We start from the raw sequence: 14,663 nt of genomic DNA, 5'->3' as shown, positions 1-14,663 counted from the left end.
ACTAATGGAAACTAACTTTTGTTAGGTTTGAGTTTTGGAAAATGGTAAGGGAATATACTTACAAGATAGGGCTACTCTTGTTTTTGCCCTAATGTTTTAAAAAAAAAAAAAAAAAGGAAGAAAAGGTAAAGGGGGAGGAGATGAATATAGAGAGAAGCATAATATCTATATATATATACCAAAGAAAGGCAATAATAAATCAGTTGACATAGAGAGGAAGGATTTAGGAATTATAAAAACCACAATCAGTGCAAGGTCAACTTTGTTTTCAAAATTACATTGTGCTAAAATGACCACTAATTCTAGGGCAGTATAGAATGGTGACCTATGTTGAAGTGCTGACGCACACTTATTAGCAAGAGTAAACCACTTGATCTCTCTTATCTTATCTGCAAAATGTGAATATTACCCTCCCTACAAACCATAGAGAATAACTTATAAATCAAAAGAAATAGCAAGGGGCGCCTAGGTGGCTCAGTGGGTTTAAGCCTCTGCCTTCGGCTCAAGTCACAATCTCAGGGTCCTGGGATTGAGCCCCACATCAGGCTCTCAGCTCAGCAGGGAACCTGTTTCTCCCTCTCTCTTTGCCTGCCTCTTTTCCTACTTGTGATCTCTCTCTCTGTCAAATAAATAAATAAAATTTTTTAAAAAGAAAGAAATAGCATGAAGGAAATGTTTTGTAAACTTTGAATATTAAATATAAGACAGAATTATTTTGAAAGAAAGCTGTGTTAGAAACCAAAGATGACTATCAGAAATCAGAACTAAGCCCTGACAATTACACAGTTTTACTATCATAACATCAAGTAAGATTGGTTAAGAGCTTGAGCTTTGCATTAGAAAAACCTGGATTCAAATACTGAGTACATTTCTTAGTAGTTGTGATATCATGAGCAACTTATTTAATCTCTTTAAGGTAGCTTCCCACATATAAAACAGGAAAAATAATTAATCCCTACTTCATCAGCTTTCTAAGATAACAGATGAAGTACTTTGCACACTGCCTGGCATATAGTAAACAATCCATAAGTGCCAGGATTTATGATGACAATACCAATATGCTATTGTGGAGGGCTTTGGAATTAGAGTCCAAGTCTGAGATTTAGTTACTCAGTAATGTGTGAACTTAGATGAGCTATTTAGCCCTAGTGAGCCTAATTTCTCATCTATAAAGTGGGAGGGGATAATATCACTTCAAGAGTTGTTGAGAATTAATTAAATAACATATTATAGGTAAAAGTGCTTAGCATGGTACTTGACATAATGTTTCAATATATCTTAACTATTATTTTCATTGCTCCCCTCTGTTGCTTAAATACATAAAGGTTTATAAGTAACTAGTACATTTCTACCCCAATCAGAGGGGAGAAAAAAAAAAAAAAGAAAGAAAGCTAAAATGAAAAGCTACTTTTACAAAAATAAAATCCCACATCAGAAACTTAGGAGAAATGGCACTAGATGACACAAATATGTCAGCACTCAAGGAGTACCATATATACAATAAACAAATACTGAAAGCATGGTATTAAAAATCTCAAGAAATTTTCAATTTACTTCCAGTAGAAATCACAAGACAAAGCAACTTTCAAATACAAATAAATTCTAAATGTTTTTTCTTATCTTCATGTCATTTAGGAAGTATTTTGCTTGTAAAAACTAACATCCCCTTGTTTAACCTTGGATTGTTTTTCCATCTTATTATTTCAGGTTCACTTTGGGGCATTCAGACAGTTTTAAGAATAACCACCAGATGGCTCATCTCACAAACAATCTTTTAACTTTTGATTTTTCTGAAAAACAAAACAGCATTCCCATAAATTTCCCTTTAGCATGATATGCTGATAACGACAGTTATATCTGTCATTTTTTAAAGATTGAATTTATGAATGTATTTGCATAAAAATACACTTCATTTTATAACCTAGAAACATAAAAATTTTGTGATAATTATTAATAAGACACTTTCAACTAATACAACATTTTTCCTACTTACAGGAACTTTATTTCTACAACTGCATTTTTCCAGGGGAAGAAACGTATTTTTCTTCCCTTTTGTGTTTATAGCTACTGCCAGTGTTACTTTTTATTCTTCAGTCTGAATTTCAGTCAAAGGCCAGCAAAGTCTATATTCATTTGAACAGTATGCTAATTGCACTTCATCAGATGTTCTTGCCCTAAAGTAACCACTTGCATTGATATTGGACAACTGCCAACCTGCAGCTTAATGCCATGGTTGTAATTCAATTGTTGGACTGCATGCTGGTTTTCAAATATAGTTTTACAAAATAGGAACAGTAGGGGGCATGCAGAGCTCAAGATGTTTGTTACCATGCTGTATTAGGGGCCTATATTTTACTTTCAGAAATCTGTGGTCTTATTTATTTAGAATAATGAAAATAGCATTCCTTTTTTAATATGTCAGCTATGTGCAATATGGATATTATGCACTTGAAAATATTTTTACTTTATCTGTCAGTACATTGCTGCTGTGTTTTACTCAACATTCTCTGGGCACACAAACAGGAAATTTTTAACTTAATATATGACTATCAATTGCATATACTGTATTTTGAATTCTGCTTCACAAAACTATATTTACTGTGGAAGTGTTAAGTAAATGGAAAGCATTGTACAAATGAATCCATTATCATTGCTTTAACATTTAAAATGTTATTAAGAGAAGCTCTAATTCATATTACAAATGTGAATTCTGTTCTATCTTCAAATATTCAAAAACTGCAAGATGGATGCTTATATAAGTTAGGCAAAAGTATCAGTTACTTCCTTTATGTAGTATTCTCTTGTTAACAAGTATCTTTATAAACGCCCAACTTACTACCTATGTAACTAATAGAAGTGACAAAGAATGTTTCTATTTCTCCTTTAAGAAATTTAGCCGTGAAAAAAATCTTTGGCAGGGCAATGACAGAAATAATCAATTCTTCAATGTGGCCTTGCCTTTGCAAACCTCGCAAAACTATAGCAAGAGCAAATATATGATAAGTGCACCTGTTCATTGACTCTGGAATGTGAGGGTCCATGATGAATAAGAATCTTCACAATTTCTACATCTCCTTTCCAGGCAGCCAGGTGAATGGGAAAATAACCTTTGTTGTCTGCTACATTTGTTGATGCCTCATACTGAAGTAGTTTGAGAACTATATCCCTGGAAGGGGGGAAAAAAAAGAACAGAAAAGAAAATATACTAAACACACAGATTTCATTGAACAGGTAATTATGAAAGTATACTAGATGCTGGCTGGAAATTTAGAGTAAGAAATATAAAATTTGGTCGAAGAGTTAGCCTACTTAATATTTGGCTATTTTACTTACCTGGAAAACTACCACCACAACACATACACACACAGAACACTGAATAAACAATGAAAGCACTTAATGGAACTCATTTGGGCAGAACTTACCTAATTTCATAACTGAATGAAATAAGTAAAACATTTTTTAAAAATTCCTCTTCCTATTTTTTTTAAAGGAGTTTCTCAGATAATGCATACCTGAGATTTAGCATGAAGGAAAAGCAGAGGATAATCCAACTCTTTATACATACACACACACAAAGATCATACTACTAAGAGACATTAAGTTAATTTATACATCGTTCCTATAGAAAGTTGAAATAAGGAATTGAAGAGACATATAAAATAGAAAGCAGACAGCACAGTAAAAAAAGGGGCTGAGGAGTTCAATAAATTTTCAGCCATGACACGCAACATATTTTGAATATGTGCTATTCATACTTCTGCACTTCTTCGCCTCTCTGTTCAAACCTTAAGAAAATATTTCAAGGAAATTCATTCATTAGACAAGTTCCACCACTGATCCAGTATCAATTCATACTCAAAATACCCTACTCATGTGCACTTTGTACTCAATCCCCCACCAAGTTTTCAAAGTAAAAATTCTGAACTATAATACTCAACATCAAGAAGACATTAATTTATGGCACACATTATATTGAATTTTGTATCAACCAATCAAAAACATTTTAAAATCCTTTAAAAATGGAAGCATTTATGAAGCAAATTCTATTAACTCACTAAATGAAATCCCAGACAGATATACAAAGACATATATATATATATATATATATATATATATATATATATATGCATGTGTGTGTGTGTATAAACACAGTTACAAAAAATTCTAAAGTTCTTTCTCGTATATAACAAATCACTGGTACTTAGAACGAATGTAACACAAAGAGCTAGATTTAAATATTTCATGAAGCCAGACTTTAAATGTAAAGTAACAAGAAAAACTGGAGGAAGTCTGAATAGAAGTTAGAACTCTAATAGCTACCTCCCCATAAACACACAAACTAGATATGATACAAGCATTACAATAAATTGTAAAACATAATGAATGCCCAGAGTGTGATCTAAACTTGTAAAGAAGAGAATATGTCACCCCAAAATATACCTCCTTAACATGAGGATTATTTTCAGTTGATTACTTCTAAAAAAGAGTAGGTGTTGTTAAACCTCTGAAAACGAAATAGAAGTTACTTTTTTGTAAGAGGCATTTAAATCTATGAAGAAAACTCCATTTGTAGGGAGTCTCCCTCTTTGTACCAGAAAATGATAATGGACTCTAAATCTCTAGCTTTTATCAAGGAAGAAGGCAGAAACTTAAATTTAAGTAACAACCCGTAACTTGTTTATCGTGCTTTTCCTAATAACCTCCCATAACTAGTACCCCTCAAAAACATCTATTTTATGTTTAGCAGGAAATGGTTTTTAATGTGGGAGTTAACTCAGTTTTTCTGGGTATCTCCCATGTGTACACAAAAGATATACATATTATTAAACTTCTTGTTTTTCTCCCATTAATCTACCTTTTTATTATGGGAGGAGTGGGGGTTCCTCAGCCAAGAATCTAGAAGGGAAAGGGAAAATTATTCTTTCTTCCCCACATATGAAACATTGGACTTAATAGATAAATACATGAAATCATGACGAAAGAACCAAGAATATGTTGTAGAAATATTTAGAAAGTTCCAAGGAGTCCTAAATTTTCTAATATGATTTTAGAGAAAATAAGAATAAAATCTCACTTTTATATTCTTCTTCTTTTTTTTTTAAGATTTTATTTATTTATTTGACAGAGAGAGATCACAAGTAGGCAGAGAGGCAAGCAGAGAGAGAGGAGGAAGCAGGCTCCCTGCTGAACTCGATCCCAGGACCCTGAGATCATGACCTGAGCCGAAGGCAGCGGCTTAACCCACTGAGCCACCCAGGTGCCCCTCACTTTTATATTCTTCTTAAGAGCCAGTATTGTTTAATAAAAACCTGAATTTAGAAGATTTGAATCTGAGTCCTTGCTAAACAAACTACCTAATGATGTGACCCTAGAGAAATTACTTAGTCTTATCTTTCTTTTTCTTTTCTGTAGAGGATATTGTTATAAAAGTTAAGGCCTACTGCTCAAGACTGATAAAATCTTTAAATGAGATCACAAAAGAGAAACCACTCAATAAATACTAAAGCACTGTACAAAAATATTAATTCTTTTCCCAAGAAAAACAAAATCCTTTAAAAATAAAAATGCTTCCAAAATTTTGCAAAAACAAATCGAAAAAAATGTTTCCAAAAGTTTGCAAAAACAAATCTGAAAATCAGAAGGACACTTAAAGTTTGTTGAGTTCATAAATTTCTCCTCACCTCCCTGCCAAGTGAAAGTTACCATATAGTGTCTTCTATTCTGAGAAGATTAATTACAATGTGGTAAGAAGGATTCAATACCAATGAATTTAAAAAGCAGTTAAAAATCATAACATCTGCTTTAGAGTTCCAACTCTACTACTTACCCATTTGGTTACCTTGGGAAAATCAAATAGCCTCTGTCAGTCTTTCAGATATCGTTAAGATAGAATTCAGAGGCTACAACTTCCTGCCAGTCTCAAAAGGGTTGGTGTGAATCAAATAAAAAAGAGGTATGACTGTAAAATTGTATACTAACCAACACTATTCTCAAGGCAAGCTGCAGCAATGTTTAATAATCCCAGTTTTTTTTTTAATGAAACATTTCAACATTTAAATAAAAGTAAAATTGGAATAAAAAGATACTGTTTATTATCTGAATGTAAAAGTAGAATTTATACTATTCACAAAATAGCCTTCTCCAAATTCACTTATCAGAGAAAGATAACTTATATGAATAGTTTTTAACTTTATTCCTCAATGCCTAACCAATTAAAAAAATAATCTGAAACTTCTAAAAGGGTAATGAGTAAAGTTTCATGGGTTACCAATCCTATTTTCTTTTACTTTCAAGAAATCCATTCAGAGTTTAATTTGTCCTTTGGCTTAATTCTTGTTGACATTTTCTAATAATGTATGTGATATACATTAATTCTTTAATTATCAGGAAGATTGATGAAAGAGTGAAAAAATTAGCATACTGACATTTGTATTGTATCATATTACCACCATCTGATAGGTAAATCTGAAAAGAATAATTTGCATGCCTATGAAATTGCCTTTGGTGAATAATACAAATCCTAACCAAATACTATTATATTTACTTTTTTAAATGCTTTATTTATTTGAGAGAGGGAGTGAGATAAAGAGAGAGAAAAGTTGGGAGAAGGAGAAGCACACTCCTCACCAAGCAGGGAACCTGACTCAATCAATTCAAATCCCAGAACCCTGGGATCATGACCCAAGCTGAAAGCAGATGCTTTACCAAATGAGCTACCCAGGCACCCCTATATTAGGTGGTTTTTTTTTAACTCATTTTTACTAGTTTGTTTTATTTGAGAGAAAGAGAGCCAGTGAGAGAAGAGGTAGAGGGAGAGAAGTAGAGAAGCCGACTCCCCCCTGGGGAGGGAGCCCAGCACAGGGCTCCATCCCACGACTCCCTAAGATCACGATCTGAGCCAAAATCAAGAGTCAGATGCTTAACCAACTGAGTCTTTTGGGTGTCCCAAATTTGTTAATTTTTAATTTATTTTTAAATTTTTATTTAAGCTGTACCTTTCATCCTATTCCCAGATACCAACGAATGAAATGGCATGGCTCAGATTTCTATTGTGAAAACATACTTAATAAATATAAAGTTATATTTCTGATTTAAAAATGTGCCTGTTAGGGGCACCTGGATAGCTCAGTGGGTTAAAGCCTCTGCCTTTGGCTTGGGTCATGATCTCAGGGTCCTGGCATTGAGTCCCACTTCAGGCTCTCTGCTCGGTGGGGAGCGTGCTTCCCGCCTCTCTCTGCCTACTTGTGATTTCCCTCTCTCTGCCAGATAAATAAAATCTTTTTTTAAAAAAATGTGCCTGTTGGTCTTACTGAATCATAAATAAAATATTAATCAACCTTCATTTATACATCATGTGATGCATTAATGTATATCACAAGTAATAATGTATTAAACAGGCCCTTTATCTCCATATTCATTAAGAATAAATTAAATTTCGGGGCGCCTGGGTAGCTCAGTGGGTTAAAGCCTCTGCCTTCGGCTCAGGTCATGATCTCAGGGTCCTGGGATAGAGCCCTGCATCGGGCTCTCTGCTCATTGGGGAGCCTGCTTCCTCCTTTCTCTCTGACTGCCTCTCTGCCTATATGTGATCTCTGTCTGTCAAATAAATAAATAAAATCTTTAAAAAAAAAAAGAAATTAAATTTCAGGTACTATCAATAATATCTAAACTAGAATGGTATTTAACACTAGGATCCTACCCAAATCAGTATTATTTTCTTTTTTTATAATTTTATTTCTTTGAGAGAGAGAGAGTGAGTGAGAGAGAGATCATGAGCAGGGGGTAAGTGCAGAGGGGAAAAACAGACTCTCCACCTGATAAAAGATCCAATCCCAGGACCCCAGGATCATGACCTGAGTTGAAGACAGACACTTAACTGACTGAGCCACTCAGGCATCCTATTGATTTTCATTTTTATTTAGGTTGTACCTTATATCTTTCAGAAGTATCAACAAATGAACATGTTGACTGTGCTTAGTTACGAGGCATGAAATATTGAGTTATATTGATGAACAATGCTCATAAAATGGCAAACAAGAGAATTAACATCTATATTTTGATCATAAAGTGGCATTCTTTCTTATATACAGCATTTCATAAATAAGAACTGCTCTAAAATCCTAAAATAAATGTGGTCAATGAGATCACAGAAAAAACAATTCCATTTCCCAGGAGTAAAACAAAATATCAAATTAAATTTAATATTAATACAATTTAAATCACTGTAACATTTTGCAGCTTAAGGCTAATATATAAGTTCAGGTAAAAATAGGCATTCTTAAAGTACTGATTTTTTTTTTTTTAAGATTTTATTCATTTATTTGACAGAGAGATCACAAGTAGGCAGAGAGGTAGGCAGAGAGAGAGAGAGGGAAGCAGGCTCCCTGCCTAGCAGAGAGCCCGACGCGGAGCTCAATCCCAGGACTCTGAGATCATGACCCGAGCTGAAAGCTTAACTCACTGAGCCACCCAGGTGCCCCAAGTACTGATTTTTGCTACTATATTTAATTTTTTCATTTTCTGATAGCTATAAATATACTTATAATTCATATGAAATATCTTTTAAGGAGTTTCAGGATATGTTCTGAGCAAAATTAAGTTAACTGGGGAAGTTCAACATTCGAGTTTCTTTACCGCAGAGCAAATTTCCCTATAGTTAAATCATAACCAAAGACATTTATTTTGTTCCATCCTCCCTTGGTACTAGTCCAAAGAACTTGGAAATAAATGCAAATCATCTTCAAATGGATATAGAATTTAACAAACTAATGAAATTCTTAATTAATTAGGGCCCTTTTGATTTCAGACTTTCTTGAAGATTTTACTTCTCTTTAACAGTAATAGAGTTGCAAATGTGTTTGACATGGTCAAAAAACCTGAAAACCACCCCCCCATTTTGTAATAGGAGCTCCTTTTTATATTGAATTCACTCTCCTAGATTGCCAGGGAGAGTGAATTAGAGCAGATTTTAACTATTTAATACCCTTATCCAGGAAAAAAGCAATCAGATCAGTTATTTCTCGGTTTACCGAACAGAAACTTTATGGATCATAAATTTTTAGAGGAAGTTCTCTTCTTTCATTAGAAAACCTAAGAGAAAAAAAAAAGAAAAAAGAAAAGAAAACCTAAGAGAGAGTAAATTAAAAGTACACATATATTACTATCTGGTTTCTAGATATAACTTGAGATAGAGTTTGGATTTCAGATAATGGAGTCTAGGATCCAAGCATTAAATGTTTAAAGAATGAAAAACAAGAACAGTAAATATTTAAACCCCACACATAACAAAGAATATACATATTTTGAGGATATAAATGGTAACAATTTAGTGCTGAGAGGTCTCAAAACAGCATCAAGAATCACAGTGTGCCCAATATAGTAGCTTAATGAGATGAACCCTAACAAGAAAAAAAGAAAAGAAACAATTTGCTAAGAGAACTGACATTGAATACACATGTTTAGTAAAAACTTAGAGTGAACAGTAAGATTATTATTAAAAAGAAAAGATTAGAAAAAGAAAAGAGGAAAGGAAAGGAGAGAGGAAGAGAAGAAGGGAGAGAGAGAGCAAAGAAAAAGGGAAAGAGGGAGGAAGAAAGTGGGGGAAGGAGGGAGAGAGGGAAGAAGAAAGGCAGAAAGGCAGGCCAGCTGGCTGGCTAGTGTCTGTTCAGTAGAGAATTAAGACAGCCAAATTTGTAGCAGAAATACATGAAAGAGAAAAATGAATCCTTCATATTATAAAAAAGAAAAACGGGTTTCTTGCCTATCTACTGAAATAGCTTATAATCATTGTTAGTGGATTTTGTTCTACTAACCATGTTTTTTTTCTATCATTTGATGGTAATAATTTTCTAATCTGCAATTACAAATGACCCAGGAAATCACTAACAGAAGTACATTTTCTATTGTGTCCTGATTTGGTTAAGTGGAGATGAATTGTTCATTATGAAATAATATATTTCAGGTACAAAATGCTGCTCCACTTGTGGACTAACTAAACAAGAGCCTCATAAAACATACAAAATAAAAGGATATAAAACAGGCATATAAACAGGATATAAAACAGTATGAATGTTTAGATTTTATGTTGAGGGTAGGAGAAAAGCCTGTGTTCAGAGCAAAATAAGAAGCTACAGAACCCTGTAATATTACTGCTAGCTCTATGATTCCATGAACTTTAGCCTAGAAATCATTATGTTTTTGGAAACAATCTATAGCTGATGGCTACAACAACAATAGCAACAAACATGGAAATGATGTGTTTCTGTGCTGACTGCTAAGGGTTGCTTGGGAATAATACAAAATAATCAATTGTTCATTACCTTGCTAAGTGAGAACAGCAACAGCAAAGGAAAGAAAAAAAAATTCTTCTCTGTCTCTGAGATATACACTATGGACATTTTTTTCCTTCAAATATTTTTTCTTAAGTCAATATTAAAATTACCATTTTATGAGAACACACTAGTTGATAATGAGAGGCAGCCCAGAAATAGATATTAGAACAGAAAAAAGCCAGCAAGAGTTTAGGAAACTCATGTGCACACAGCCACAAAAGGAAGATAATGTAAAATAATAATATAAAAGCATGCACTTAGAACCATTACACATAAACTCTAAACACAGCCCCACCTTAATATCTAAGTGACCACTATGTCATTTATCCAGAATGGGCTTATTTTCCATCTATAATATGAGGGAAGGGAGGGGGCAGGATTGAATAAACTATCTCTAATTTTAAAAATCCATGGGTAATTTAAAGTAAAAAAAAAATATATATATATATATATGAGAGATAACATAAGAGGGGAGGGGAGAGGGAGAGAAGCAGACTCCCCACTGAGTAGGGAGCCCAATATGGAACTTGGTCCTGGGACTCCAGGATCATGACCTGAACCAAAGGCAGTTGCTCAACCAACTGAGCCACCCAGGGGCCCTAAAGTAAAGAGATATTACACTCTAAATGAAAATTCAAATTTCAGAATTGTAGCATCATAGTACATAACTGAACCACAAATACTAAAACAGTATATAATAAAATATTATAATTGAAAGGAACAATGGATAATATCCGGCCGATGTATTCATTATACTGAACTGAGCCCTACATGGGTTAATTAAATGGCTCAAGATATATAACTAGCAGAGATAGGAAGATGGGATTAGAATTCTCCTGCTTTTTTCCAATGCCTATAGAATGACACTGGGTAAAATCTTTCCAGAAAGTGTTAAAAAGATGGAATCTTCATATAAAAACAAAGCAGAGATATATAATTCTCAGAGAATATCTGCAATTAAAGAGATCTTGAAAGATATCTAAGATATCTAGTCAAATCCCCCTCTCTTTATGATCTTAATGATTGCTAATCAACTTGCTTAAATTATCTTTACTTTGTATAATGCTAATAGAAATGAAGAATTTTGCAGTGGGGCATAGGGAAACATATCTCAATAGTTAGAATTTGACAGGCCATCATGTATACAACATTTACTAAACACTGAAAACCACAGATGGATATGAATGCTAATCCGTTTTGGGACATTATTTTGAGAAGTACTTATAATGACAAGCTAAGATAGAACAAGGAGAGTAGTACAGCTTTGAGCTCAGGCTCAATCTTCTGTCCAATAGATCTGATAGTACATCTTTCCAATTTTCCCAACTGGAATTCCCCTAATACACAATTAAGATGACCAAAGAAGCCATCAGCATTGTATTTATTGGGCTGATTTAATCTGCCTTCATTCCTGATGACCCAAGGACAAGGAAGAGTAAATAGTAATTCCTTTAAAATATTCAGATGGTAGGGATCTCTACACATTTTGCACTCTACAGAAGTACAGCAATATATTTTGAAAAAGACCCAGCAAAATAAAAGATTCCAAGTTAGATGTATAAGATAATATAATATATAATAGGGAGTAGATAAAAAGAAATGTTGTTTGGGAATTCTAATATTAAGAATCCAAATGATAAAACATTATGTTTATGATTATATGTATAATTATATATGGGTAGATAGTTAAAGATATATCTCCATATCCAAACAGAATGATAATGCTAAGTTGATGCAGTAAGTTTAAAAATAAAAAATGTCATGATGATAAATGATAAAAAGGGTGTTACTTTTGTGAGAACTTTAAGGCCATAAAATGTAATCAGGTGTGACCTGATCATATTATGCCTCAATTCACAAAATAAAGGAATAGTTAGGTGGGAAAACAAAAGGTAACTAGCACTTTTTTGTGTGCCTAACATTTTTAAGGCAGTAATTACCACATCTAAAAAAAACTCTAGTAAAATGGGGGTGCATGGGTGGCTTAGTCAGTTAAGCATCCAACTTTTGGTTTTGGCTCAGATCATGATCTCATGGGTCATGGGACTGAGCCCTAAGTCAGGGTCTACACTCAGTGAGAAGTCTGCTTGAAGATTCTCTTCCTTCCCCTGGCATGTGCATGCACACACACACACACACACACACACTCTCTCTCTCTCTCTCTCTCTCTCATTAAAATAAATCTTTAAAAAACTCAAGTAAAAGTAAAATGAAATGGTCCAAGTCTGGGAAGAATAATACTTTGGTTCTTTAGAGCAAAGGAAAAACAGAAAGGAAAAGGAGACATGAGAAGAGTCCCTTTCCTTCTAATGGAGGAGGACAGAATATCTGAATCACTCAGATTCCTCATATTTTGTCAGTAAACCTCCTCACATTTTGTCACCCAGGTAAAACACTAGAAAAGAAATGATGGCTATGTTTACACATTCTTTCACTGTCCATACTATAGGCTATCACACTATTGAAACATAATTCCATAGGTTAAAGAAATTTAAAACCAGAAAGACTATCTTGAATGACAAAGGAAAAGCATGTTACCTAAATTTGAAGGATTTTGAAGTGGCTCATATTCAAAGTAAGAACCTATTAAGATTTTACTTTTGGTGAATACTCCCCATGTTAGATAAAAATACCAAAAAAGGTAGGGTGGTGTTACTAATTGGTTCTATCTCATTACCCCCTGAAAGCTACACATAACTAACACATCCTGTCACTTCTTTCATTCTCCTTGCATGTTATTTGACTATTTTAGAATAATTCTCTTGGCTTATACTCTGCACATAACAATCCACAGCAACATTCCTACCAAGTTTAAATTGTCAGTGTTGCCACCTAGTGCCTCTCCAAATTCACCTAGGCCCAGGAGACTCCTGGCAGCATGAGAGAGCTATCATCAACATAATTAACTTCATCACATGTAACTAAATACATCATGTTTCTAGTCCAAATAAGTAGCACTTACTTATGTCCATTTAAGGCTGCATGGTGTAAAGCAGTGTAACCCGAACTGTCTGTGCAGTTCACATTGGGGCCTCGCCAGATGCTGCAAATAAAGCACAAGCGCAGAGTTAACAGTTAAGCAGAATCATGCTTTGAAAAACAAAAAGAAGCCTCATAGTCCCATAGCCAGCAGCATGTTGCATAAGAAAATTCTAGTCATGTAGAAAATGAATGCCATCTTTAATGCATTCTCCTTGGAACAATAACTCCATTTATTTGATGTAAGGAAATTATTAGGGAATATAACTACCTTCAGAAATTATTAGTGAATGTAGGATTACTGTCATGTATTAAAAACCTGAATCCAAAAATTCCCTATTACTTTATATAAATACTTAAATATTGGAAGAAATTAACACTCAGCTACTATATTCTATACCAAAGCATAAAGATTTATGACACCTCCTCCATTTTAACATAATCCTTCTGAGATGTCAGAGATTTATATAAGTTAAAAGATATTTCTGCATTATGGGAAGAATACAAACTCTTCTGGTAGTTCAAATACTACCAAGAAAATCAGTATTTCATACTTGAAACTATAATTGAAGATCTGGACTATTGTAAGCCACAAGAAGATAGTTTTGAAAACACATTTTACAACATATTTTGAAGACAATATAACTACACAAAATAGTCTATTTTATCCTTAATCACTACTATCACAGAAACTATGTTTAGCTTTTGAAAACCTAAGGCACTAAAAGCCACTTTTCAAAAACTAGATCAAAAAAATCATTTTATCTGGCACTCTTGACAATATTAAACTCATAAAAACTAAAATCTAGAGATCTCCAGGGAAGACGGTAGAAGAGGACCCTAAATTCACCTCCTCTCACAGATACTAGATAACACTCACATCAGTGCAAATAATCTAGAAAACAATCCAAAGATTGGCAGAACAAACTCCACACCTAAATGTCAAGGAGAGACAACACTGAAGAGATTAGGAAGGGCAAAGATGCAGTGGGGAGCTAAAAAACTCCCTGGGTCTGGCTGCCAGAAGAAGGGAGCCATAGGCACATAGAGGGATGAAAAACAGACCATCATACTGGAAAGCCTACACAAAGAATCCCTTCAGCATCTAGCTTTGAAAATCAAAGGAACCACATTTTGTGAGTTCTTACAACCAACAGGACTTGAAGCCTAGAACTTAAAAGCAGAAGCTGGGCTCTGGGAGACCCCAAAAGGTGAAAGGAAACTGAGTTTCTGCCGTTAAAGAAATAGCACAGCAAACAGTCCTCAGAGATATAGCTTAGAAGCAGCAGTTAGAAAAACACATGGGGTGCATGGAAGGGAGTTAATTAGTAATCTCAGAATTCCTGAGGGACT

The 14,663-nt window shown here is 34.0% G+C and overlaps 1 protein-coding gene across 12 annotated transcripts in view; it reads right to left on the bottom strand.

Annotated features, from left to right (window-relative positions):
- ANKS1B (ankyrin repeat and sterile alpha motif domain containing 1B) overlaps window positions 1–14,663 on the bottom strand; it is a 1,094,885-nt gene that overhangs the window by 972,747 nt on the left and 107,475 nt on the right. For all 12 annotated transcript variants that reach the window (XM_059402276.1, XM_059402278.1, XM_059402277.1 and 9 more), the window contains exons 2-3: window positions 13,294–13,374; window positions 3,010–3,166 (exon numbers count right to left, since the gene is read on the bottom strand). In XM_059402276.1, the coding sequence (XP_059258259.1) occupies window positions 3,010–3,166; window positions 13,294–13,374 (238 nt within the window). The remainder of the gene's footprint in view (window positions 1–3,009; window positions 3,167–13,293; window positions 13,375–14,663) is intronic.

Source organism: Mustela nigripes, chromosome 6, assembly GCF_022355385.1.
Source record: "Mustela nigripes isolate SB6536 chromosome 6, MUSNIG.SB6536, whole genome shotgun sequence".
Lineage (NCBI taxonomy): Eukaryota > Metazoa > Chordata > Mammalia > Carnivora > Mustelidae > Mustela > Mustela nigripes.
Note: the sequence above shows the minus strand (reverse complement) of the source record. Positions and strands in the feature narration are given on the sequence as shown.